Source organism: Anabrus simplex, chromosome 2 (genome assembly GCF_040414725.1).
Source record: "Anabrus simplex isolate iqAnaSimp1 chromosome 2, ASM4041472v1, whole genome shotgun sequence".
NCBI classification, from domain to species: domain Eukaryota; kingdom Metazoa; phylum Arthropoda; class Insecta; order Orthoptera; family Tettigoniidae; genus Anabrus; species Anabrus simplex.
Genome location: NC_090266.1, coordinates 1,223,616,217 through 1,223,643,523, shown reverse-complemented (window position 1 = coordinate 1,223,643,523; position 27,307 = coordinate 1,223,616,217). Strand labels below are relative to the sequence as shown.

The window sequence follows — 27,307 nt, the reverse complement described above, 5'->3', positions numbered from 1 at the left end:
AATCCTTCTCATCGCAAGTTTAAAGTGACTTGCCGGGAGCATTTGCTGGGTAGATCCCGCTGACTTGCTGGATAATTGTTGAGTGAATGAAGGAATGAATGGGATGAATGAATGGATTACTGCAGTTACATAATTTAAGTGTACGTTATTTTGTGTATTTTAAAATTAAGGATTCTTTCATTATTATTATTATTATTATTATTATTATTATTATTATTATTATTGCTATTAGTATTATTTGTTTTATTTGTATTCGAAATTATAAGTTATGTATATGTATACTCATCTAGTGGTTAAGTGTAAGAGAGGGCCTTGAGCCCTAACTTCGCCACCAATAAATGCATTATCTATCTGTCTATCACCCCATATCACTATATCATCTGCAAACAACATGGCTTTTGTTGCCTGTCTTCCCAATCTCTGTTTAATGTTCTTATGAATTTCATCCATGACTATGATGGATAGTATGGGGGACAATACACTTCCCTGTCGGAGACCAGTTTCAATCCATTTTGTTTTTCCTATGCTAATATTCACACTACTAACACAATATTTTTACATACCTTTTATCATTTTCACTTCCACTCTGTTAACTTGTTTTTCCTTAATGTGTCCCATACCAACTGTCTGGACACACTTGTCATAAGCCTTCTCAATGTCAATAAATGCCATCACTATGCATACCTGCCCACTTTTCCGATTTAGGCGGATGACTCCCGATTTTTGACAGTTTTTCCTGCCTCCCGATTACTCTATTATTTCTCCTGATTTTAGCTTATTTTCCGGTTATTTATATATTTATCATATGATGAAAGGAGGAATATCAGCTATTTACAACATATGTACAAAAATACACACATATACACACACTCTCAAGTTCATAAGAATATTCACAGTACTATGTCCAGTTGGTTAATCCTCTCAACGGCTTCTTGTGTTAGGTTCTGGAGATCTTTCATTGAGCCTCTAAATGCTCTGAGGGGACATTCGAGCACTATGTGATCCATGATTTGCTGTTCTTCACCGCAGTCGCAATGGGGAGAGGACTTCCATCCCCACTTGTTCAGTATGGCTCCGCATCTTCCCTGGCCAGTCCTTATCCTATTCAATACACACCACTGTCGTCAAGGTGAATGAAAACCTGCGGGCTGCTCCCAAGTAGTTTTAATTAAGTAATAGTGTGTCAGGGAGTTTTGGCTCTGCCACTGATTGTTCCATGCATCTAGTATTTTGAAGTGATTGTCTTGCAGATTGATTGCTGTTCGCCACGATGGTTGTCTGGACTTTAACCGCTGCGGTAATGATACTGGACAGTCTGAATGTATTGGTAACAGTGGGTTGTTTTCAATTTTCTTCTATGTGTTCAGCAATAACTGAGATCATCTTAGGTGGGGGTGGAATGTTACTTAGAACCGATAGCCAGTGCGTGTTAGTAGATTGGATACACCCTGTGATGAGGCGCATTGCTTGATTGAGCTGCGTGTCAATTATTTTCGTGTGAGCACTGTTTAACCATGTAGAACAGTAGTATTCTGCAACTGAGTACGAAGGAGCCAGAGCTGTGGATCTAAGGACTGATGCATTGGCACTCCAGGTGGTCCCTGTTAACTTCTGTAATATGTTGTTCCGGGTTTTAATTTTAGCTGCCACATTCTTGAGATGCATTTTGTATGTCAGTGCTCTGTCCAGGGTCACCCCTAGGTATTTAGGGTTACTGCAGTATTGGAGAATCTTATCTCTGAAACTGACTGTAGGATTGTAATTTGCATGTTTGTTCCGCAGATGGAAAGTTGATACAACTGTCTTTTGAGGATTCGGTCGAAGAGAATTATGTTTGAAGTATTCATTCAATATCTTCAGATCTGATGGTAATGTTGCTTCAGCTTGGGGGAAGCTTTGATCCTGGGCTATCAAGGCAATATCACCAGCGTAAATAAATTTCTTGGACTTGGTATTTGGAAGATCGTATGTGTACAAATTAAAAAGGAGTTGAGCCAGCACAGATCCTTGTGGGAGCCTGTCATTTATTTTGTGCACCCTACTTGCAGAGTTTTCTGAAAACACTTGGAAATACCTATTGCTCAGCATATTGCCAATTAGAGTGGTTAGTTTCTGACAAGGGATGACACTAATGAATTTGAGCAGCAGTTTATCATGCCAAACAGTATCATAAGCAGCAGCTAGATCTGAGAACACACCCGTGCTTATCAGCTTCTTCTCAAAACCATTTTCGATATGTGTTGCTACTGCTAGCACCTGTTCCTCACATCCTCTTCCTGGTCTAAATCCAGCTTGTTCTATAGGAACAACCTTGTTGATTGCTGAGGAGATTCTATTGTGAACCAGTCTCTCTAGCAGCTTGAATGTGACACTAAGGAGTGCAATAGGGCGATAGTTTTCAACTTTTGAAGGGTCTTTGTTTGGCTTTAATATAGTTTTCTTGAATAGTGGGGGCAGATAACCTGTTTCTACAATGTTGAAAAAGAAGGTGTTCAACCATCTGACAGTAGCTGGACCACAGTGTAACAGAAATTGGGGGTAAATGCCATCAACACCTGCTGCCTTTCCAGGTTTCATGCACTTCATTGCTTCTATAGTCTCTTTTAGTTGAAATGGGGCAGAGAACTCAGATGATTGTGGAGCTGACCTTTTCCTTTTATTCAATTGATATCTGACTTCTCTTGAAAATGAAAACCTACAACCTGTTTTCCAGTCAATGACCGGGTCAGGGATGTAATGAATGAAGCAGATATAGGCTATTTGTACGATGGGGTTGCCACTCCCAAAGTGATTTATTAATGAGTGATAAATGCAATGAAATGAGAATGGAGAGTGTTGCTGGAATGAAAGATGACAGGTAAAACCAGAGTACCCGAAGAAATACCTGTCCCGCCTCCGCTTTGTCCAGCACAAATCTCACATGGAGTGACCAGGATTTGAGCCACGGTATCCAGCGGTGAGAGGCCGACGCGCTGCCGTCTGAGCCACGGAGGCTACTCTGACTTCTCTTATGATATGTTTTTCTTTTCTTGACTTGGAGGTAGTGATCATGTGTTTATGTTACGTTTTTGCCTGATGGTATTTTTTGCTGTATCCAGTTTCCAGATTAAGGACCTGGCCTTTTTTTTGTTGTTGTTACTATTTGTTTTACGTCGAACCGACACAGATAGGTCTTATGGCAACAATGGGACAGGAAAGGGCTAGGACTGGGAAGGAAGTGGCCGTGGCCTTAATTAAGGTACAGACCCAGCATTTGCCTGGTGTGAAAATGGGAAATCACGGAAAACCATCTTCAGGACTGCCGACAGTGGGGTTCGAACCCACTATCTCCCGAATACTGGATACTGGCCGCACTTAAGCGACTGCAGCTATCGAGCTCGGTAGCCAGGCCTTTCTGCTGGAATGAGTATGGTCCAAGGATTCTACGGTTTCTTGCCATTTATTTCGTCTGTATTCATTTAGTGATTGTAGAAGGATAGAGGCAGTTGAAGGATCGCCATATTCTTCATATTACTTGACAAGCTTTTCACTGTCTTCATTCCAGCCAGGGATGTACTCTTTGCGGTAACCTCTTGGTAGCCATCATTTTGCTGCACCTTTTAGTATACCAATAAATCTGCTGTAGTTGTTAAAAGTAGGTTTTATCTATCTTATATTGGAGTCAGTCTGCTTTCAAAATTCTGTCCAATTTACTTTGTTGAAGTTCCATCATGGTCTCGGCTGGGAGACGATAATGGGTATGAACAGACCTGTCTGGAGTATTAGTGGCCGGTGCTGGCTATGAGGGAACCTGGCTAGTACTGTGCGATGTACCTCATTGGGAATGTTTGGAGACTGCGTAATTAAACACAGGTCAGGTGTATAGCCATGATTCCATCGGGCAGAGACAAAGGTTGCCTTATCTTTGAGGTTTTCTGTATCCATCCAGTCAATAAGTTTTTGTCCATTTTCATCGCACTCCTGATATCCCCAGAGAGTATGATTGCTTGGATGCTGTAGTGAGGGTAGAGGTGGAGAAGGCCAGATGAATCCTGGTGGTTTTTGTAAGTTGATTATCATCAGGTTACCCACTTTAACTGTTGCTGTAAAGACATTATCATCTGAAGTTGATGGCAGGATTTCGTAGTTGCTGATGTTATTTCTTACATATGTTGCTAATCCATATTTGGGATGATTGATTATAGCCACAAGCTTAAACCCTGGAATCCTCCCTCTGCTGTAAAGCTGTAAGTCATCTTCAACATGCATTTCTTGGAGTAAGATGACGTCACTTTGATGATTTTTTAAGCTTTTGGATAAATGTTTACATTTTGCTCTGCTTATACCCTCCCCGCTTATACCCTCTATGTTGAGTTGGTAAATTTCTATTGATGGTCCAATCTTATGAACTTGAGGGTCCTGAGAGGGACCTATTGGGGTATTTTTTCTCCTTAATCTTTGACCAACCCCCTGTAGGTGGGGGACCCAGATGAAGAATACACCCACAGTATCCCCTGCCTGTCGTAAAAGGCTGTAACCGTACGTATGTACGATCCCCGAGTTTTTAGGTTAGAAAATTTTCGTATATAGTTTGTAATGTTAAAATCATGTAATTTTGTTTATTTACAATGTAAAAACCTAATATTATAAGAAGAATGTGTAGTTAGGGAATATTGCATATGTGCATCATTATATTTTGTATAAATTTCCGTTTGGGTAAGAGTCTGTAAATATGGCCTAGCCGTAAGGATTGTGCAACCGGGAAAACAGCGACTATATCGGGAAGGACGGTTGAGGTCAGTTGTGTGTGTTGCAACTAAGTGGCTTGGAAACACGGGGTACGGCAGGTTGTATAGGTTGAAGAATTGGAGTGGATCAGTGTGGACGTACATGAGTGGACGTTCTATGTCACATCAAATACTCGATAGCCAATGCGAGGGCTTTGTTTTGAGCGAGGTTTGGGTTGACTGAGTGACGCGGGAAGAAGTGCCTGTGAGAGCGTTGCTACCAGTAAACTTTCCAGGACGCTATAACCACGTGTAGCAAGCCTATATAAGTGTGTACGCGTGTGCGGCGAGTCATTCTCATTCTGATTCTGATACTTATTCTGATTCTGACTCTGATGCTGATTCTGTGTGTTTCTCATTTGTACCGGTCTGCAGGAGCTACGTATTTGCGCAGTTTGATAGGCGATCTGCTATTGTTCGTGAGTATCTGTTACGGAGTGAACATGGTATAATCACGACGACTTACCGGCTTTGCAGTGGACTTTCTGTAAAAGAAAGTGTTTGTTTGTAACTTGTCAGCCGAGTATGCAGCTTCAGTTGATGGAGAATTTTGCTGTTTGCTTGCCTCCGGACATGTAACGCTTTCTGTCCAGCCGGCAATTGGAAAGGATTCAAGACGTCGACGAAGAAGTGTAAATGAGGTTAGGGATGCTCTTCGTAAAAAAGGTTGCATCCATATGTAGAGAAATAGTCGTCGTACTTTTCTCTACCAGATTAGGATTCACGGTAACAGTGGAGTGCAGTGGGGCTCTTACCTGGAGGTATGTTAAAAGTATAATGATGATTTATTTTTTATTGGTGATTTTAGTGGTTTGTAATTGGCCTTTGTAAACGACAAACGAGTAAATCTCGTGAAGATATGATTTTGTTGGGTAGTATTGTGTATATTAGCTCTATGTAAACAGCAAGCACTAAGTGGGTTGCATAAGTGTTGATTTTTGTTGGTGTTTGTCACATATTAGTTCTTATTCTGGGAGTAAAGTCATAGAATCAAACTTAAAGTGAGTCTTTTGTCAGTGGAGTAAGGCTGAACCTGGTATGTTACCCAAATTTAATTTCAGGGGTTATATAGCAACGGGTAAGGTTATAAAGTAAGTCTGGAGCCTCGTCAGCCTGATGACCGTCGCCTTGGGAGAGGGAGTGGCTCGTTGCTCTACATAATTAAATATTCCTGCAATTGTTTTGCAGGTGGCGCCCATTATCCTTGTTATTTACACTTATTTGAGTCAACGTTTATCTGTTCAGTATTTCAATAGCTTGCAGAAGTTACAAGGCGACAAAAAGGGCCCAAGGGGCTCTCAACTTGGGAGTGCGGATTGGCGACCACGGGGCCCTTAGCTGAGTCTTGGCATTGCTTCCACTTACTTGCACCAAGCTCCTCACTTTTGTCTATCCTGTCCGACCTCCCTTGGTCAACTCTTGTTCTTTTCCGACCCCGACGGTATTAGAGCATTCGAGGCCTAGGGAGTCTTTCATTTTCACGCCCTTTGTGGCCCTTGCCTTTCTTCGTCCATTACTTCATTTTTCGAAGTGACGGATCCCTTCCTCCTCCTTTTCTCTCTCTCTCTCTAACCCCTGCGGGTGGAGACGCAGACGGAAAATACACCCATGGTATCCCCTGCCTGTCGTGAGAGGCGACTAAAAGGGGCGACCAAGGGATGATTGTCTCAGAACCATAAAACTACTTTTGATTAGTACCATCACGCGGGGAATACCATGGGTCGCCTTTACTTGCAAGTAGTACCACTATATTAGGTACGAAATAGGTTTGTGTTTAGTAGCAGCAGAGAGTGGTTCCCCTGTGGGTTTCCAGTACCCGTGAGTCGTACCCATGTGAGCAACACCGCGGGGCTGGGCGTTGCCTGTGAATTGTACCATTATATGAGCGACATCGTGAGTCTGCGTTGCCTGTGATTAGAACCCACTATGTGAGGAACACCACGGGAATACCGGCGCCTGTGACTAGTACACCTAGGTGAGGAACCTCATCGGTTTGCGTTGGCTATGAGTGGCGCCATTGTGTGAGAAACACCATAGGTCTGCGTTACCTGTACTACGTACAATACTTGTGAGTAGTATCATAATGTTTGGAACACCGTGAGTTTATGCTACCTTTGATTAGTACCGAAACTTGAGAAATACCATGGTTCTCCTTTACTAGCAATAAGTACCATTCTGAGGGGCCTTTGACCTGGATTTTGGACCCCTTTAGACATCAAGCATCCTTGATTCAGGATTGTGCTTTATAAGTGGTCCCTTGGTCAGTAATACTATTATTTATGATCGGTTTTGAGTCGGATCCAGTGATTGTTTTGGGTTCGTGTCCATCCATTCATTCTTCATGACATTTTTTTTATTTTGGTCAGTGGATGATTTTGAACTTTTTGTTTGTCATTTCATTTCGTACCATTAAGAGCCGATGACCTCGATGTTAGGCCCCTGTAAACAACAAGCATCATCATCAATCTTTGACTGAGAGGTCGTTTAAGACAGTTCGGTCTCATCGTGATTATTGTTGCTCGCTTAGCACCACCCGCGGGACACGTGCAGAGAAATGAGGAGGTAAATTCTGCAGACGTGAGCAATAGTGGACCCCCTATTTTTTGGTGAACTTCAAACATTTGTTTTCAAATCCCGCCATTTCAGCATTTTTACGCCAGTGGCCGGAAGTCTTTCGCTCACTGGCCGCTTTCAAATGAAATATCGGCGTTTATTAATGTGAGAAATGTGCACAAATGTGCGATGTTTATTGAAACCTGTATATCGCGACGCGTACATCGATTATCAATCTCTCGTTCTCGCGTGCTATGTTCGTCTCGTCTTTGTTCACATCAATCTATTCGATTCAAGAGAGTAGTCGCTAGATATGGAGTATGTTTTAGTAATTTAGTGACAGAATTTCAATGATAACGACTAGTGACTTTTCTAGAGATTTTAGGAGCCGTTTGGGGACAGTTCTGACTAATTTTAATTTATCTCAATATAAATAAAATAAGAATGTCTGTACATTGCTCAGAATTTGAAAAGAATGATATTTCTGTACTGGCCATGACCACAGTAACAAGGAGAAGTGCACATTTTAATTTTCCGTAATGTCCGTCTGTATGTATATATGTATGTATGTATGTATGTATGTATGTACGCGCATCACAAGAAAACGGTTGGGGATAATGTAATGAAAATCAGTATATAAAGTCAGGGAATAAGTCGCTACAATCTAGGCCATAAATAATTGTATTCATGCTGAGTGAAATGGTAGTTTAGGGGAAGGCCTAAAATGTAATTCTCAAATATTTATGTTATTATTGGCCCTATCGATAAATAGTACATAATTAAAGTTATATATTATTAAATTTCCTATCATGTATGTCTTATACATTTTAACCGTATCAGCTATGATAACAGAGATATTCATCATGAATTTGGATTTTTGTTGCAAAGTCCATATCATCGCCGTGGTACGAGAAAATGCGTGAACAGAATTTAATGAAAATCGGTATGTTAAGTCAGAGAATAGGGAACTACCATCTACACTATAAATAATGTTATTGACCCTGTTCGAAATGGTAGTTTCGGGGAAGGTTGCAAAAAGGTAAATTTTAATTACCTATCTTATTGGTCATATCGAAAAGTACTACATAAAAAAAGTTATAGAGAGTACAATTTCTGATTATTTATGTCCTATTCATTTTCACCGTACCGACTATAATAATGTTGGTGGCGATGGTGGTTAAATTGTGAAGATGATTATAAGAATGAGAAAAAAGCCATGAGGAATGATAGCTTGAATAATAACACAACAGTGAGTCATGAAGGAAAGGACGACTCACTTTACATTAGATGCTCTAATATCACAGAGTCGGAATAAAACTAAATGTGAACATCTGCAATACAGAAAGCTCATAAAATTGATCAACAATAACATTACATTGACCATTGTTTGTTGTTATGTGCTTTGTGTACCAGTATGTCATTTATCTCTGATAGATGGGACTACTGCTGCGTATCTAGTTTAACAGCCTGCCTGAGTATTGGCGGGAAGTAGCTGGTGAGTTAGATCTTTCTCTTCTTTAGCATGCTGTTCCTCTATTCATAAATTTTCTGGTACTACTGGTACGTAATACACTGGATCATCATAGTATTCCAGCTATTCAATCCCTACTCTGAGGCAGTGATTAGAATGAGCAGTGTGCACACTTAAATGGAATAACCATAAACCTACTATGCCGGCGTAGCAGGGGGAGAGGTGGTACTCCCACGTGGAGGATAGGGGGGCCCTAACCGGCTTGCCGGCAGACTTTAGTGAAATAAAATAGCTCTTGTGGACCAAGCACACATCACCCTGTGGGTAGGGGAAGCTGGTGAAGAATACACCCACGGTATCCCCTGCCTGTCATAAGGAGCGACCAAGGGATGATCGAATTAGAACCATCAGACTACTTGTAATTAGTACCACCACACGGGGAACACCATGGGTTGCTTTTACATGCGCGTAGTACCACTATGTTAGGTACACAATAAGTTTGTGATTAGTAGCAACAATGAATGAATCAGGGTGAGGGTTACAGTACCTGTGATGAGTACCACTCTGCGAGCGACACCATTAGTCTGGCTCACCTATGATTAGTACACACTATGTGACGATCACCACGGGATAGTACGAGTCCCTGTGATTAGTACACCTATGTGAGGAACAACATAAGTTTGCGTTCCCTATAAATGGCACTGCAATGTGAGAAACACCATAGGTCTGGGTTAAATGTGCGCATGACATTACCTGTAAATAGTACCATAATGTGTGGCATACCGTGAGTCTACGCTACTTTAGATTAGTACCGCAAAGTAATATAGGTACCAGGGCATGCAGGTATAGAAGGAAATGAAAAGGCAGATAAACTGGCCAGGAAAGGGGCAGAAATACATATTGTAGGCCCAGAACCTGTTTGCGGGATTTCCTATGGACAAAGCCGACACTACATAGGAAAATGGGTACAAAAGAAACAAGTGGAAAACTGGAAAAATACTCTAGGATGCATGTTTTCAAAGGAACTTATAAAAGGACCATGGAGGAGCATGCTAAAGAACTGTTGACAGGACATTGCCATCTGAAAAAACACCTCCATAGAATTGGAGTAATAAGAGAGAACATGTGTAGGAAATGCAATGAAGCAGAGGAATCAGCTGAACACATACTTTTCGAATGTGAGGCGCTGGGTTGAATCAGACTCTCCACTCTAGGACTACCAGGTGAAGAGAGAGAAAAAATCCCAGAAGACCCAGTAAGAACAACCTGCAGCTTTGTGAAGGGAGCATGCATATCTAGGTGGGAATGAAGGAAAAACATGGTAGCAAAAGATCATAGAGGTCGACGCTAATTAGGAACTAATATTTAGAGGCCCCATGAAGAAAAGAAGAAGAAGAAGAAGATGTGTAACATATTTTCCATCTCAAGGTTAAGTTATACATACATGAACAAACCAATATTGAAATTGTTCTTCAAGAAATCTGGATGAGGTAAATTTGAGGCAGAAAATATGATGATGGTAGTGATGACAATGACAACATGGGCAGTGACAGTGCTGTGGATAGTTGTCCATCCTCACTTCCAAGTTTCATTGAAATGTTTAGTGCCATCAGTATATACATACACTTTGTGCATTCTAAGAGAAGTGATGAATCTCCTCTAAGAAGTCTGATCTATTTCCAGAAGGTAGTGAACATTCTTAATGCACTGAGAGTACAACAGAGAAAAAAATCTTGACATTTTTCCTTGCACTGCGAAATTAAGTAATAAAGAGAAACAATGTGCTTTTAAGTTGTATTTATCTCGTGTTTTATTGTACATATGCTTTTGTGACTATACATAACATTTTCACACATCTTTCCTGAATTATGTGCTGTTTACATACATTTTACCTGTAAAAAGCACCAGAGTGAGAAAAGAAAAGTCTGTCATAGTGTCAGAGCTGTGAATGTATGTTTAAAATATTTAGTTAAGTAACATTTTTGTAAGATGTTATGAATCTCTTCTTTTTCTTCTTCCCCTTCACTTGCTGGAACCTGGATTGCTGCTTTGTCTCTCCACTGTTTTCCTTCTGTTAGTATTTGCCAGTATCACTAAGAAGAATGTTAAAAAATTACCGTGAACTTCATTAAATGTAGTTCTAAGTAATGTAGTTCAAATTGTTCCCCATGAATTACATATAAAACAGTTTCTACTGCTCATAAAATCAAATTTCATTCTTATATTTTTTCTGATTAAAATTAAATTAATATTAGGCTATTTGGATTGTATTCCTCTGTGAATAGAAGATTTGGAGAAAGGGAAAGGATGCAAAGTACGTGCAGTACCTTAGCTGCTGGCTTTCCACCTGGACAATAGAAGTCCAAATCAGGGTCAATTCTGGATTGGAATTTTCATCTGAAAAATCACATGGCATCAGGAAGATCTTTAACCCATAGCCAAAACCCAAAATGAGCCAGGGTGACTCCAGAATTATATTCCTTTGTTTTTCTTTTACTTCACATTTTTAATTGAATGTTTGTGTTTTTCTTTTCAGGGTTCAGTTGTGGTAGCATCTGTGATCCTTTTTTTAAATGAATTCCTCCTGTACTCCACTTTGACATTTATGGCCATGTCAATGATTATTGTTGTGCATTTGGATCCATGGCTTGAAAAGACAAAACTCAGCCGCGCAGTTTTATCAACAGTTTCCATAGCTGTGCTTACCCTGCTGTTAAAAGTAATATATGGAAATCGAGATGATGTAAGTATAGTGAATTTTTCTAAGATTGATGTGGTTTTTTGATAATTACTTAATGAAATTGGATTGTTAATATCTATTGGTATTTGGGAGGAAATTCACACTGTCCTCTACCGTAGGGTCCTATAGACATGATGTAAGCTTTCGCAGACTTGTGGTGTAGTGTGGTAAAGAGTCTGTATTATATATGACCACCCCTTCCTGTGTCACATTCAGTATGAGCTGCTATTCTGGGAACATGATTGTCTCATTTTAACAAAACCCCCCAACACTCCTGTTTGTTGAGTGCCCAAGTGCATACCAAGCATCTTCCTAGAATTGAGATTGGCCCAAATCAATGAATGATACTGCAATTTCTAAGTAGTAATCCACAAAAGTAACCTCTTGTGCATTTGTATTCATGGTTTGAAAGGACAAGACTGAGCTGTGCAGTTTTATCAACCTTCTGATGCTGTCATCCATTAATCGTATTTGTGCATCCATTGCATCATAGAATAGGCTTCAATACATTCTATAAAGCCAGCTTGCTGTAGAGCGATGAAGAGATACACGTGAGCCTAGTACGATACTTCCTTGGCCAAAACATAATCATCCTCTTCGACATTATATATACTCGGATGGCACCCTAGGTAGACATGCCATCACTGCTAAGTCTGAATGTGTCAGCTCCTGTCCATGCTTGCTGTTTTCTGTATTGTACTACTCTCACAGTTTAGTGGGCACAAACCTGGAAATGTTTTAGCCACCCTCAAGTCTCGAGCGAAATTGTCTGCTGTACTTTGCTTCATCTGGTGGTTAAAGCCAAATAATCATCTCATGACAGTGAATTCCTTGAAACATCCACTGCTAAACAATGAACTGATGTTTTATCCCTTTCAAATCCTCTACTTTATCCTGGAAATGGCACTGTGGGACACCATTATCTGAGTATGGCCTGTCTTCAGTTGTCCAATGTTTCTACTCTGCAAAATATCATCATTATGGGTCTTTTGAGCCATTATGGTGGAATGCACGCCAGTTTCACTGAAGAGTACATACAGTAAGTGGTCTAGTCCAGCACGAGCAAGATTTCTGGGGTTCTCTAGCGCAAGGAACAAAACTACGTCTGGCTAATGCTCCAACTGTGCCCCACTTCTGCAGTATTTGGTGGATGGGGGTGAGAGAAACAGATGTACGCTAACGGTCATGGCAGTGGTAGTTGTGTTTGTGATGAAATCTGTCTGATAAAGCAAAATTTGCATTCACTGCTTTTGTAATGAAAAATAATATGATGACTAAAATAATATTATGTATTTTGACAATAACAACACTTTGCATACATGGACCTATATTCACTCTTTTCAACAAAAAATAAAACGCTGTGTCTGATATGGGATGTATCTCAGTTTATTTATGTTTTGACTGTATATTGTGTTGTATGTTTTGAATAGGGTTTCTCACCTGCATGGAGTCTGTTAAATTCACTTGTTGCTTGAACTTGGTCAATTTGATAGATAAAGAAAACACTTGCATACATAGATATGTCTCGAACCAAACAATACAAGAACTTTAGGACATTGTCTGTGCCATCGAGGATATTCCTGTTGACGAAGTAATTTCGGGATCTTTGGTCCAGATGTTGCGCTGCAGCATTATTTTCTTAAGCTGAAAATAATGGGTAACATATTCTCAGTCAAAGGGGAGAAAGGTCTAATAAATAAATAATTCAAAGTCTGTCTCAAGCCCTTCAAATATTTGAAACCTCTTTGAAAGCAGACAGATTGGCAGAGTAACTATGCTGCTGTCGAGTGGTAGTCTGCTCCTCCCTCCTCGAGACCTACCCTCTTCTGCTCTTGGCACGCAAGGCAAGAGTGCTCTTTGGCCTGGTCTGCTGCAAATTGTACTGCTCAAGCTGTGGTTTCTTTCTTAGAATCTGCCTACAACCAGACCTGTAAAGTTGAAACTTATGAAGAGAGTACTTCAGTACAACATAACGGTTATAAATTAACTAAGTCGAAACTGAAAAAAAAAATGTGTTCCATTATAGCAAATTTTGGTGCAAATGGTGTAGTGCTACCATTATAACGCAGTTTGTTAGTTTCTGTAAAATTTTTCAATATGAGCTATGTGTGATGGCCTTGTAAATGGTCCAGGACATCAGGACACCATTTATTTTGGAACAGAAGGAGAAACTGGATATATTTTGGATCATTGTTGTCTTCCTTGCATAAATTTTTTTCACTTGAAACAGACTAGTTTCTAGAACCACGAACCTGCTATGCTGGCCTAGCAGGGGGAGAGGTGATACTCCCACGTGGTGTGTCCCAGGTGGCAGATAGGAGGGTCCTAACCGGCTTGCCGGCGGACTTGAAGGAAATAAAATACCTCTCGCAGACCAAACACACTACCCCTGCACGTGAGGGATGCACATGTAGAATACACCCGTGGTATCCCCTGCCTGTCGTAAGAGGCGACTAAAAGGGCCCTAAGGAGTTCTCAACTTGGGAGTGTGGATTGGCAACCATGGAACCCTTAGCTGAGTCTTGGCATTGCTTCCACTTACTTGTGCCAGGCTCCTCACTTTCGTCTCTTCTGTCCGACCTCCCTTGGTCAACTCTTGTTCTTTTCCGACCCTGACGGTATTAGAGCATTCGAGGTCTAGGGAGTCTTTCATTTTCACGCCCTTCGTGGCCCTTGCCTTTCTTCGTCCGTTACTTCATTTTCCGAAGTGACGGATCCCTTCTTTCTTCTTCTTTTTCTGTCTCTCTACCCCCTGTGGGTGGGGGACGCAGACAAAAAATACACCCACGGTATCCCCTGCCTGTCGTGAGAGGCGACTAAAAGGGGCAACCAAGGGATTATTGTCTTAGAACCATGAAACTACTTTTGATTAGTACCATCACGCGGGGAACACCATGGGTCGCCTTTACTTGCGAGTACTACCACTATATTAGGTACGAAATAGGTTTGTGATTAGAGTAGCAGAGAGTTGGTTCCCCTGTGGGTTTCCAGTACCCGTGAGTCGTACCCATGTGAGCAACACCGCGGGTCTGGGCGTTGCCTGTGAGTTGTACCACTATATGAGCGACACCGTGGATCTGCGTTGTCTGTGATTAGTACCCACTATGTGAGGAACACCACGGGAATACCGGCACTCGTGTTAGTACATCTAGGTGAGGAACCTCATCAGTTTGCGTTGGCTATGAGTGGCGCCATTGTGTGAGAAACACCATAGGTCTGCGTTACCTGTACAACGTACAATACTTGTGAGTAGTACCATCGTGTGGAACACCGTGAGTCTTCGCTGCTTTTGATTAGTACCCCAACGTGACAAATACCATGGTTCTACTTTACTAGCGATAAGTACCATTCTGAGGGGCCTTTGACCTGGATTTTGGACCCCTTTAGACATGAAGCATCCTCGATTCAGATTATGCTTTATAAGTGGTCCCTTGGTCAGTAATACTATTATTTATGATCTTTTTTTAGTCAGATCCACTGTTTTTTTGTTTTTTTTATTCATGTCCATCCATTCATTCTTCATGTTATTTTTTATTTTGTCAGTGGATGATTTTGGACTTTTTGTTCGTCATTTCATTTCGTACCATTAGGGGCCGATGACCTCGATGTTAGGCCCCTTTAAACAACAAGCATCATCATCATCATCATCATCATCATCATCATCATCATCAGTTTCTAGAAACTTACACTCTGTGTGTTGGACAAGATGCAAGATATTCGCAGGGACAGCATACCGATGATAGTCTGAGAGAGTCTACAGACTTCAGGTACCTGTGCTAACACTGAACAAGTTTCTGTTTACCTTTCATAAAGAAGAAAGCTGGTTGCTAGTTGACCGACTCTTCCACAGCATCATAAACCTCTCGATTGTTGGTGAAACACTCTTTAGGGCCTTCCATCTTGGACGGATCAGAGACATGATAGTCACTGGGCTGTAAGGTGGGTGATCCATAAGACCCCTGCAAAAATGGCTGAGAATGTGTTGGCAGCATGTTTTGGAGCACAAGCACACCTCGTGGTAGTTTTCCAAGCCCTTCAGAGTATTAATCGTGGTATCGGTCCATTCAAATTGAAGAACAGTGTCAACATGACCTTGCCAGGTGAAACAGATTACTTTAAATAAGAAATTTTGTTCCTATCAGGAAATCATCACTTTATTTTCATTGACTGAGAATAGTGTTCAAGATTCCTAATCTTGGAAACCAGTGTTTTACCCAGTGGAGCAGTGGGCCCATCAGTTGGAATGCCACACTATTCCAAGTTGCTGGCTAGTACACTGTTGAGTTCTTTTGAAACATGAGTGCACTAGGAAAACAATATTGTTTGCATATCAACACTAAACAGGAAATAAAAGAGAGACATGAGGAAATAATTTACAAGTTTGGAGAACATGGAAACTAACATGAATGAGACCTATGGTTGTCAGTAAAAATCATGGAGGGAATTAAATTAAGTATATTTACATTGGCAATATATTTTAAAGGAGGGGGGTCTAAATTCAACATATGTCATCGGTTCAAATTTATTAGATTCATTAAGAATTAGAGATGAACAAAGAATAATTAAGTGACAAGTGATCAGCAGCCTAGTGCAAGTGAAAGCGCGTCAACAAGCATCAGTGATCCCACGCATATTCCTCCCCACAAAACCAGAAAGCGTGGAACGCATTTTTTAAATGCTATTTGTTTGGGGCGTCGACCCGTGTGGATCTTTTTGCCCCTACTGGCACCATGTTGTATAAACCTGCGTGTACCGAACTCGATAGCTGCAGTCGCTTAAGTGCGGCCAGTATCCAGTAATCGGGAGATAGTGCGTTCGAGCCCCACTGTCGGCAGCCCTATCCCATCGTCGCCATAAGACATATCTGTGTCGGTGCGACGTTAAGCAAAAAAATAAAAAAATAAATAAACCTGCGTGTAATTGGAATTGCGGTAATGTGGAATGTTGTGTGTGAGGAAAGGAAGATTAAGGACGTCACAAACACCCAGTCCCCAGGCCAGGGATATTAATCATTACAATTAAAAACCCTTGACCCACCCGGGAATCAAACCTGGGGCCGCTGGGTAACAGGCGGACGCATTGCCCCCTATACCGCGGGGCCGGACGTGGAACGCTTGCAAGTTGAACAGTGTTAGATGGAGCATGCAGGTTGTGTTAAAAATACGAGTCTTAAAGAAGTGAAGAGGTTAGAAATGGACATTATACAAAAGAGAAATATTACTTTGGCAGTGACTTTAGCAGGTCTCCGTGAAATAAAAAGGACAGAATCGAAAGAAACAAAAGAGGGGAGGTTCTGGATAAAGTACAGGCAACAGTTTGGTTGCCTACCCTTGATACAAGAACTGCAAGAACATTTTCTGAGGACTTCAAAAATTACTCAGAAGTGGAAGGAAGGTGGAACCAAAAATCAGAAGACAAGATATCATTATGAAGAAATGTATTAATGCAGAAGAACATCTTAGAGCGACCCTTAGATTTCTGGTGACCGGACTGTCATTTGCCCTTGAAAACTATCGTCTTCCAAAGTTGCCTATTCAAAAAGATTTTATTTTCCATGACAGATTCATAATTCCATCCTCTTCTCTCCACATCTTCTTGGTCTTCTACCTGTTATTCTCTTTTCCACAGAAGCATATGAGGATATGAGGGATATCTGTAGCTTCTTTGAGCATAGTTATACCAGAAACATGTAAAGCTATCTACAACTGTTTGAAGGTAGGTAGTCATGATTATTGTCCTTGCAATTCAAATTCTATTTTTCTGTTTGTAATTCTTCTTGGCACCTTTACGTTACAAATCTCCTTTACTCCTTGTTTTAGAATAACATTATCTTATTGGAACATATTTCGTCCTCGTAGGGACATTTTCGGCCACAGTTCAAAGACAAGAATGGAACAAGGAAACATTAATACCATTAAAAGACGCTGGGTAATCCTAATGACTTGCTCTGTCCATCTGCCGATGAAAACATTAAACATTGCCACTTTTGCTCTGTATGCAACTTATATTAAAAATGTATAAAATACCGAGCTCGATAGCTGCAGTCACTTAAGTGCGGCCAGTATCCAGTAATTGGGAGATAGTGGGTTTGAACCCCACTGTTGGCTGCCCTGAAGATGTTTTTCCATGGTTTCCCATTTTCACACCAGGCAAATGCTGGGGCTGTACCTTAATTAAGGCCACGGCCGATTCCTTCCCATTCCTAGGCCTTTCCTATCCCATCGTCACCATAAGACGTATCTGTGTTGGTGCGAAGTAAAGCAAATAACAAATAGCAAAAATGTATAAAATTATAACAATATATCCCTCATTTGTAAAACGTGAGGCATAAAAATACATTGGTAATTAGTTAATTACAGATAACTGCAACTTTGTGTCAGTTAAAATCTTGTTGTGTTTATTCGATCTGAGCTGCGCTTTGTTTCAAAAAGTGTTAAAGTGTTTAAGTGGAAGGAGCCTATAAAGGAAGGAGCAGTAGTTAAGAGAAACAAATTTGAGAAAATTTTAGGCTGTAATGAGTAGAAAATATATCTGAATACTTACATCTTCGCCCGTCTTGTGTTATTATGATCAGCCTTTGTGGTGTCTTTAGCTGAACTGTGGGTAAGCTGGTCGCTTGCCTGAAGCATTGAACGTGTAGGGGAAGGAATGAGAGGGTTGAGGGAAGTGAGCGGGGAGCGGGAATAGATGGTTGTTCTTGCTTGTTGTGGTGTTATAGCTGTTGATTCCCATAGGGAACTTGAAATATTTGTTCCGAATGAGTAAATTTTTTATTATTATTGTTGTGGTGTTGCAAATTTTTAAAAAATAATCTCTTCAAATAAGATGTGCCAGGCTGAGTGGCTCAGACGGTTGAGGCACTGGCCTTCTGACCCCAACTTGGCTGGTTCGATTCTGGCTCAGTCCACTGGTATTTGAAGGTGCTCAAATACATCAGCCTCGTATTGGTAGATTTACTGGCACGTAAAAACTCCTGCGGGACTAAATTCTGGCACCTCGGTCTTTCCGAAAACCGTAAAAGTAGTTAGTGGGACGTAAAGCGAATAGCATTCTTCTTCTTCTTCGTCATCTATTTGCTTATTATCAAATAAGATTTTTATGTTTTCAGATATTTCATTCAAGTGATACTTCAGATTACGCCTTTGGTCTATGTTGATAAATATGCTCTCATAGATGTTCAATAGAGTACCTTTATTGGCTAATCGGGGAATAGGTAGATCTTGATCAATTGAAGTAAATAAATGATTAAATTCAGACATATGACTACTCATAGCTGAGAATTTATTGTATCTCTTGAAATTAACTTGCTTATGGAAACTACAACCAGTTCGGCCTATATAACTGGCCTGACGTTGGATGCATTTCTGTAACCTTTACTACAGTGGTTACACAAAACAAAGCACTAAACACAGTAAAGGGGGAAAAGTAAGAGCAACTACACAACATCAGAAACCACTACACGCTCAGAAACATTAACTGAAATACGCGGATCTCCGCCGACCAAAACATACGTAAATATCAGTAGGGCCAACTAATGGACAATAAACCAGGAAAGTGGAAGGAACTACGACCTACTGAGGCCAAGGACATGGCTTAGGTTGCAGATTCCAAAATATCTATATACAAGAGTGGGATTTAATTATTTCTTCACTTAAAAGAATATAACCATTATGTTTTGTTATATATGAACATTCTTATTAACTGACTGGCGCCCATGAGTTTGATACTACACTGCCAACTCTATGTTGTACCTTATGTTTTTACCTCTGGCAACACGATTACGTGTTCTTTCTAACTCAGCCATGATGAACACTCTTATATATTTTCACGCTTGTTTTTATGTTTGAACATTCTGATTGACTGACTGGTAACAATGATATCCTAATGATTTTAATTATTTCACTACCAGCTCAGTATTATAGCCTACTTTCTGTTCTTATCCTCTGTCTCAACTCGATTGTGTTTTTTCTCTTAGCCATGTTGTAACATTCCATGTTTTTTCACACTAGTTTTAAACCTATTTTCATTTTATAAATATAAATGTTGATTCTTAGGGTGCCATATATGTTAAGGACACTAGGTTCAGGGCCCTGACCTAACTTTAGGCTAAGATTTATTTTCGGCTGATGATGCTTACTACTGTTAAGCGAAACATGTCCCATCTTACAACGCCTGTTGTAATGTTTATTTCCTAAATATAGGAAAGATAAGTATTGGAAAGGTGGTGTTAACTATTATTCTTGTCTCAAAGTTATGTCAGTGGCTATTAGGCAGGCTGGACAATGATGCAGCATTCGTATCGCACGTCTTGTTCTCGGACAAATCGTGCTTCCACAATAATGGGAACATCAATTGCCACAACATGCACTGTTGGAGTCCGGACAATCCCCACTGAGTGTGCCAGGTAGCCCATCAAGTACGATGGGCATTGAATGTATGGTGTGGAATCTTGGGGGATCGTCTAATTGGACCTTATTTCTTTGAGGGCCATTGGACGGGCCCACGCTACCTGCACTTACTGTATCAGGAACTCCCACTGCTGCTAGAGGATGTGCCCGTTCGTAACCATCTGAACGAGGAACTGCCAGGGAAATGAGTAGGACAAGGATGCCCTCTTTCTTGCCCCCCCCCCCTCCCTAGATAACCGGATTTAACGCCGTTAGACTTCTTCTTGTGGCAGCATTTGAAGAATGTTGTTTACACTGAAGTGGTGGAAAACCCCGACCAGCTCCGCCTGCCAAGCAATTACACATGGTAAGCTTCAGCGCACAAGACAATCTATTGGACACCGGGCCCGAATGTACATAAACCAAAATGGTCATCACATCAAGCATTTGCTGCAATAAAACATTGTCAGGGCAGTTGTTTTTATTGTTTAAAATTATTGGAAGGATATTCCATTGCTTGAGGGGAAATACAGGTTTTTATGGGTACCGATAATGATAAATTTTATTTAGGTGTATTAATAAACTGTTTTTATAGTCTAAGATTTTGTGGGTCAGAAATCATTATTATTTTATGGTTTGCTTTACGTCGCATCGACACTGATAGGTCTTATGGCGACAAAGTGATAGGAAAGAACTAAGAGTGAGAAGGAAGTGGCCGTGGCTTTAATTAAGGTACATTGCCTGGTGTGAAAATGGGAATCCATGGAAAACCATCTTCAGGGCTACCGACAGTGGGGTTCGAACCCACTATCTTCCGAATGCAAGCTCACAGCTGCCTGGCCCTAACTACAGAAATTATTCTAATACCTGCTGTATCTGTATCATTCTGACTTAAATGGTAGTAAATCTGTACGTCATCTGCATACTGTTGGAATTTGCAAAATTGAATAGTTTTTGATATGCAGAGAATTTGGAAATTAATGGAACATCACCCTTGGTAAATTATTTCATTTGCTAACTCCTCTTCATTTGAGCACTTTGGATATGAATGGTAGGATGGAGCTTTTCAGGATGGATCTTAATGCATCTTTCCAAACATCTGGGAAGACCGTTCGTCAGACAGTAGTTAAATATATGAGTTAGTATTGGCAGATCAGCTCCTAAGGTATCTTTAAATAGTGATAAACAAATGTTGTCATTACTTGTGGTATTAGATGTGATAGAGTATGTCAGAAGTTTAACTTCATTCGAGCTGATATTTCTAAAAGAGATTTGCTCTTGTACAGGATACTGTTGAAATAAGGGTGGTGAACTTTTAGGGAAGGAGGCAGAGGGTATTTTTGGCTCTGCCGAACGATGATTTAAAGCCTCTTGCGGTATGCTTGGCATATGTTGCTCTGCGGCTTCACCTAAACCTGTAATACGTAATTTACTCCATTTTTTCTTGGACTGTTATTTTTCATCAGTTCCTGGAAGTCATTATAAGTATGTAGAATTTCTGATTAACTGCTTTGTTCTGTTTCACAGGATCCTGTACCATTCAAAATCATCTATGTGATTCGTCTGCCTGTATCGTCTGTATAATTTGATATGACTGTCCATCACTATCAAAGGGTAGAGAAAGATCCACCTATTCAATACAGTTAGCTTAATAGGGTGTCCTATATAATTGGTACTAGTTTCGACCCTACCTACATTGGTTCATCTTCAGCCATGATCTAATTGGAAACGTATGTTACATACAATCAATAATAAAGAAAACAATTTGGTAATGTCTTAATTTAAAATCTAAGTCTAAAACATTGATTAAATTGGACTACACATTTAAAATTGAAACTAGAACAACACATTAAAACTGTTGAGGTTGGTGTTGAAGTATGTCAATGTCCTTATAGTAACCAAGTGTTCTTGAGTCAATCTGGGAGTTGGTATTCCTTACCTGTATAGTTCAGCCAATTGATTTATAAATTATGTCTTCTTGAATAGTAATATGAGTAATGGTTTATAAGTAGCTTAAAGGGTACATTCATAACTTGAATAAGTATTCCTGTTCATCAGATGTAGTGATCTATTGTTTAATTTGGTTTGAAGCAATTGTCTGAAAAATAAAATATTTGAAGTGAATTAGTGAGAATAGAAGGGAAGCTAGAAGATCGAGATTAACATACTGCTATATGAGACTCACCTCTATGTTGCTCGTAAATTGTATGCACTTGGCACGGGCACCAACACCAGACTGATTGTTAAAAGGGAGCAGGAGTATATCTTATGATGGCAGCGGTTGGAGGAGGGATGTGTGAGAAGGGGTGGGGGTGTTGGTAGGGATGAACTGATTGGTGGACTTATGTGCATTTTTTACGTTTATACTTTGCGTATATAGGAATGATTATATCAAACAGAATATTAGGTTTTTTCATTGATTTCATTAATATTATAGTTAGGGTTAAAGTACTGTTCTCCAATATGTTGAGCATGGTACCCTTTTTTATCCACTTTCAATATGCTTAAATCTTGGTCAGTTGATGTAAAATTATTTCTAAGTCTGACATGTTGTGCCATGGCAGAGAAACAATTGTATTTTGAAGCATTGACATGTTCCATGTATCTTATAGAAAAATTACATCCTGTTTGTCTTACATATGTAGTTTTACAGCTATTGCATTGTAGTTTGTAGACACCTGATTGAGAAAATTTATTGGTTTGATTAATAGTACGTGTATTGTAGCAATTGGGAAAATTGTTATTATTAGTTTTGAAAGCTATTTGTTGGTTATTTTTCTTGAAAATATTAGTAATTTGCTATCTATCTATATATATACACAGACACACTATTGAACATGAAGGAGGAATACTTTTTTTTTGTTTTTTTTTTTAATCTATTGGTTCTCTGGTTAAAGTAGAAATTTGACTTCTTTTGGTTGTATTGATGATCTTATTGATAAATTGTGCATTATACCTGTTTGATTTAACTATTGATCGTGTAACATTTAGTTCATTTTGAAGGTCTCTTTTGGATAAGGGAGTGATGAATGCTCTATTTACCATGCTGTAGTATGCTGCTTTTTTTATGGGATTGAGGTTGGAGGGAATCATTTTGGATTGTACTAACCATTTGAGTTGGTTTTCTAAATATATGATAAGATAGCTGGTTGGGATGTCTTGTAATACTTAAATCTAAATCAGTTAGCTTCTGTTGGGATTCAGATTCCAGTGTAAAATTGATATGTGGGTCTAGGATGTTAAAACTGGATAAGGTATAGGCGGCATTTCGAAGGTTTTGATTTAATTTAGCCAGAACATTATCCACATAGCGAGCCGAGTAGCAGATATTATTGAATACGGCCAAACCATTCTGTTGGTAAATAACATTATTAAAACTGAAGTAGTTGTTATATAGAACCAATTTTGGAATGGACATAAATTCCTGAATTTCTTGTATGGATAATTTACAGTACTTTCTTAAGTTATTGTATATTATATCTATAGTTTCTTTTGTAGGGAAATTCATAACTTATGATTTCAGTTGATGTAAAATTATGTTTTAAGTCTGTTATGTGCTGTGCCATGTGTAGTCCGACTTCATCAATGTTTTAGATTTAGATTTTAAATTAAGACATACCAAATTGTTTTCTTTATTATTGGTTGTATGTAAACATATGTTTCCAATTAGATCATGGCTGAAGATGACCCAATGTATTATACCCGTAACATGGTTCTCGTTAAAAGTCCCGATAAATGCAGAGTTATGCTACCCGCCAAACTCGTTCCTCTGCGGCCATGTCAGCTGCGCGTAGCGGAAGTGAAACGTCACGACTGAGTAACATGTTCTAGAGTCGTGTTACGTCATGTGGAATGTTCCATTTCCTTCCATCATCAATTTCTTTCAGACAGATTAATGGTATTAAAAAAATGAACAACATCACTGCATAGCCTGATTTTTATAGTTATAACCCCTAAATTTTATGGAAATCCGTTTAACGATACGACAGATATTGGCATTCACGACGCCCAGGGAACACTGGATAAATAGGTGAGCATTTCACTCGTCAGATCAGTGTACCTTGTACCACAGTCGAGGCCGGTCGATCGGCTGTTGGTTCTGCTGTCACCGTGATGCTCGTCGCCAGTTCGACTTTCCGATGGGAGTTCAAGTTCGCGCATCAGTGGACTTTGATTCTACGAACGCATCTCCAAGACTTAGAAAAAATTACAGTGTGATTTGCATGTGGTAATAGGAGTTGTGTACAAGTTAAGACGCGAACAATTTAGGCGTGTAACTCTTAACAGGAACAGTGCAATTTGAATTAGTACGATACTACGTCACCAAGTACTTAAATGTAATTTAAAGTTTAAATTACCATTGATGATAGAAATTGAATTTAGTGACAGTATTTAAACTTCACATTGACTGCTAATGGTGAGAGAACCTTGTCGTTCGAGAAACTTCGACTGTACATAATTTTGTCTTTGGTCCTAACGAGTGATAAACCTGTGCCGATAGTAAGACGTAATTCAGTACAGGTGATTGAATTTAGTGACAGTGATACTATACGTTTTTTTTTTTTTTTTTACAAGCTACTGACACAGGTAGTTGAAATTAACAATGCCATTGAACTTAAGATTTATTTCCAGCCTTAAGACTATGGTTAAATAACTGATATAGTTAATATTTCTCGTATCAAACCCAGGACGGTTCTAGAAAAGACAGTGTTTCTTCATTTATCGAGAGCGGGAGTAAATTCCTCCCAGAATAAATTCTTTGATTTCATTTGTTTCTAATTCAGACTTGAACTGTGTGGAATGTTGTATTCCTACGTCACGATTTCACCGAAATTTCCATCTTTAAGTTTGATAAAGTGACTTATTTATTTCCGTGGTTGAGACCTTACAGATGTAATTTTGAGTTCAGTTCATCAGCAATAACTGTGTTTATTAGTGGATCCCACCGTGAAGTCAAATGTGCAGACCACTACTAACCATTATGTACTCTGTGCAGGCCAGTTTCTTAGGGTCTATTTCCCGTCCAGTGCCACATTACAACTAAAACTTCAGTTGCTCCTCGACCATCCGGACTTCGAGACACTCAGGTCCTTCCAGAGGTTCAAGACCAGCTCGGAAGATGGTGGCACCATAAGTAGACTTTCTGACCCACAATGCATCAGAGTCAATTCCACCCCAGGGAGAGGTATCCATTACAACTGAAGAGCTGAGGTGTTGAAACCTGATTTTCTTTCATGAATAAACTTTTTTTTTTTTAACATTTATTGCTCCATTATACTTATTTGCTTCCCTCTCACCTGTAACCATTCAGATAGTGACCGGTCACCACCTGGGCCAAGTCTTATGTAGAGCTAGTCGTCAAATTAAGCTTTTACGGTTACAGTATGTAGGGTCAAAACTAGTACCAGTTATGTAGGACACTATATTAAGCTAATTGTATTGAATAGGTGGACCCTTCGCTACCCTTTGATAGTGATCGGGTGTCAATACAGACCACAATGAAATTCATAACTTACGATGACCGTCTGTAGCAGATCTCATCTCGGTTGTCACCCTTGCGGAAGAATGGCAGGTGATTTTTACCTGTTTCTTTGGTGCGTGCTTGTCAAATATTTCCAGTACCAGTGAATTGAATTTTTTAACTTAAAATAAACGTTCTGAAAGTTATGTATATTGTCCCGAGGCATGTTATGTGCGTCGTGACGTAATTTATTACGGTCCATGTGCCTTAAATCTCTTATTGTAATGTAGCATGGTTTGTATTTGTGTAGCATAACAGAGATGCACTAGGTCGTGAGGTGCTTAATAACTTTCTAAGGTTGATTTGTCTCGAGGAGATCAATTAAAGTACGACTTGTTTGGTCAGTGTAATGAACGTGACTAGTAGCGTCCTGTTTGTGGCAAGGTTGTTCGCTTCACTAGTGTGCTTTGAAAGTCATGAGTGTACTGTTATCGTATGCTGAGATAGGATTTGCTAATGCCTCCTCAAAATCATCAGTCTGTCTTATTTTAGGTAGCTTGTGTACAGTCTCTATTGATATCTTTTTATGGCGGTCTAATTCCACCAGTGTAAATTCTGGTCACAGTGTAATATGCATATATAAAGGTCTCTAGATTTAGTTTTAACTTGGTTATTATTTCAGGAAGTTAGTGTTATTTATTTAAGGTGCATTTGTTGTATATTATGTTTTATTGAATCATCTTTAATTGGGAAAATAACTTGTTGATTATAAATCTATCTATCTGTCTATCTATCTATCTATCTATCTATCTATCTATCTATCTATCTATCTATAAGTCTTGGTTCAGTAGTGCAAATGATTTTAGGTAATTTCTCTACTAAATTTGGAGCCCACCACCCATTTGTCAAGTGGTTATTGCATAATATTGAGTGTCTGTCGAGGTTAGCTGCTGATAACTGCAAGTCTTTACACTTTCAGCTTTCACTGATTACAGTAAACGAAGTTCACCTTTACCGCTTAACACGTTCAATGCGGATCACGTGCTGGGCACGTGATGCTAATTTATAAGCACGTGCGGAGCACGCGCCTAGAGCTTCATGGGACGGTTGCTCAATCACAGGTTTCCCGCATGGTAAGAGAGGCTCTAATTGTCATCCCGCACATCGTGTAAGTCCAGTCTACTAGCAGATTCATCCGTAGCCATATTTGCGCATGCGTATTCTGTTTCTCACGTATTTCCTTTCCTGAGTTGTCATCATACATCATCATTAGAGACGAGAATTATAGGCACTAAAAACATTTAAAATAGGCAGTCATATTGGCTCTTAAATTAACCAAAATAGGCATTTAAATAGGCACTAACATGTAAAATAGGCAACAAAATAGGCATGAAAAAATTACTTATAATTTAATAACACGCTCGGTTACTGTAAAAGGAATTTACAAGCAACGTTTCAATGTTTTCCGGTAACAATCTTGTTCTCCTCTCATGCATAATGTTTTGTACTGAGAGAAAGATCTCTCAACGTCACATGAGGTGACTGGACAAAACTTCAATGAAGTCACTTCATCTGGTTTTATTTCACTGACAGCGGCTGCCTTCCCAGAGGTTCGGTCAGAACTTCCCCTGACTTATTCCACAATCCTAAATGACTCCACCAGGGGCATGCCACTCTTCCCCAACTTGGTGATTGCTCCCGGCAGCTTGTTGAAATTTGAAGATGCTTGGGTTTATGCAGGGGCGTATTAGCTCCCAAAATTGCAGTGCATAGGTCTGAAGAAAATGGTTATTGCTCGCTGCCCAAAGTGGACTGGTAGAAAAGGCTGCGTTGATACAGATTTCTGTACTCATATCAGATGCATCGCAGTATTTCTAAGTTGACCTATGTGGTATTTTTCTCACATTTGATCTGAAAAGTAATAAAATT

The 27,307-nt window shown here is 39.7% G+C and overlaps 1 protein-coding gene across 2 annotated transcripts in view; it reads left to right on the top strand.

The window, feature by feature from the left end:
* LOC136864820 (protein C-mannosyl-transferase DPY19L1) overlaps positions 1–27,307 on the top strand; it is a 573,453-nt gene that overhangs the window by 233,182 nt on the left and 312,964 nt on the right. For both annotated transcript variants that reach the window (XM_067142260.2, XM_067142261.2), the window contains exon 8: positions 11,327–11,533. In XM_067142260.2, the coding sequence (XP_066998361.2) occupies positions 11,327–11,533 (207 nt within the window). The remainder of the gene's footprint in view (positions 1–11,326; positions 11,534–27,307) is intronic.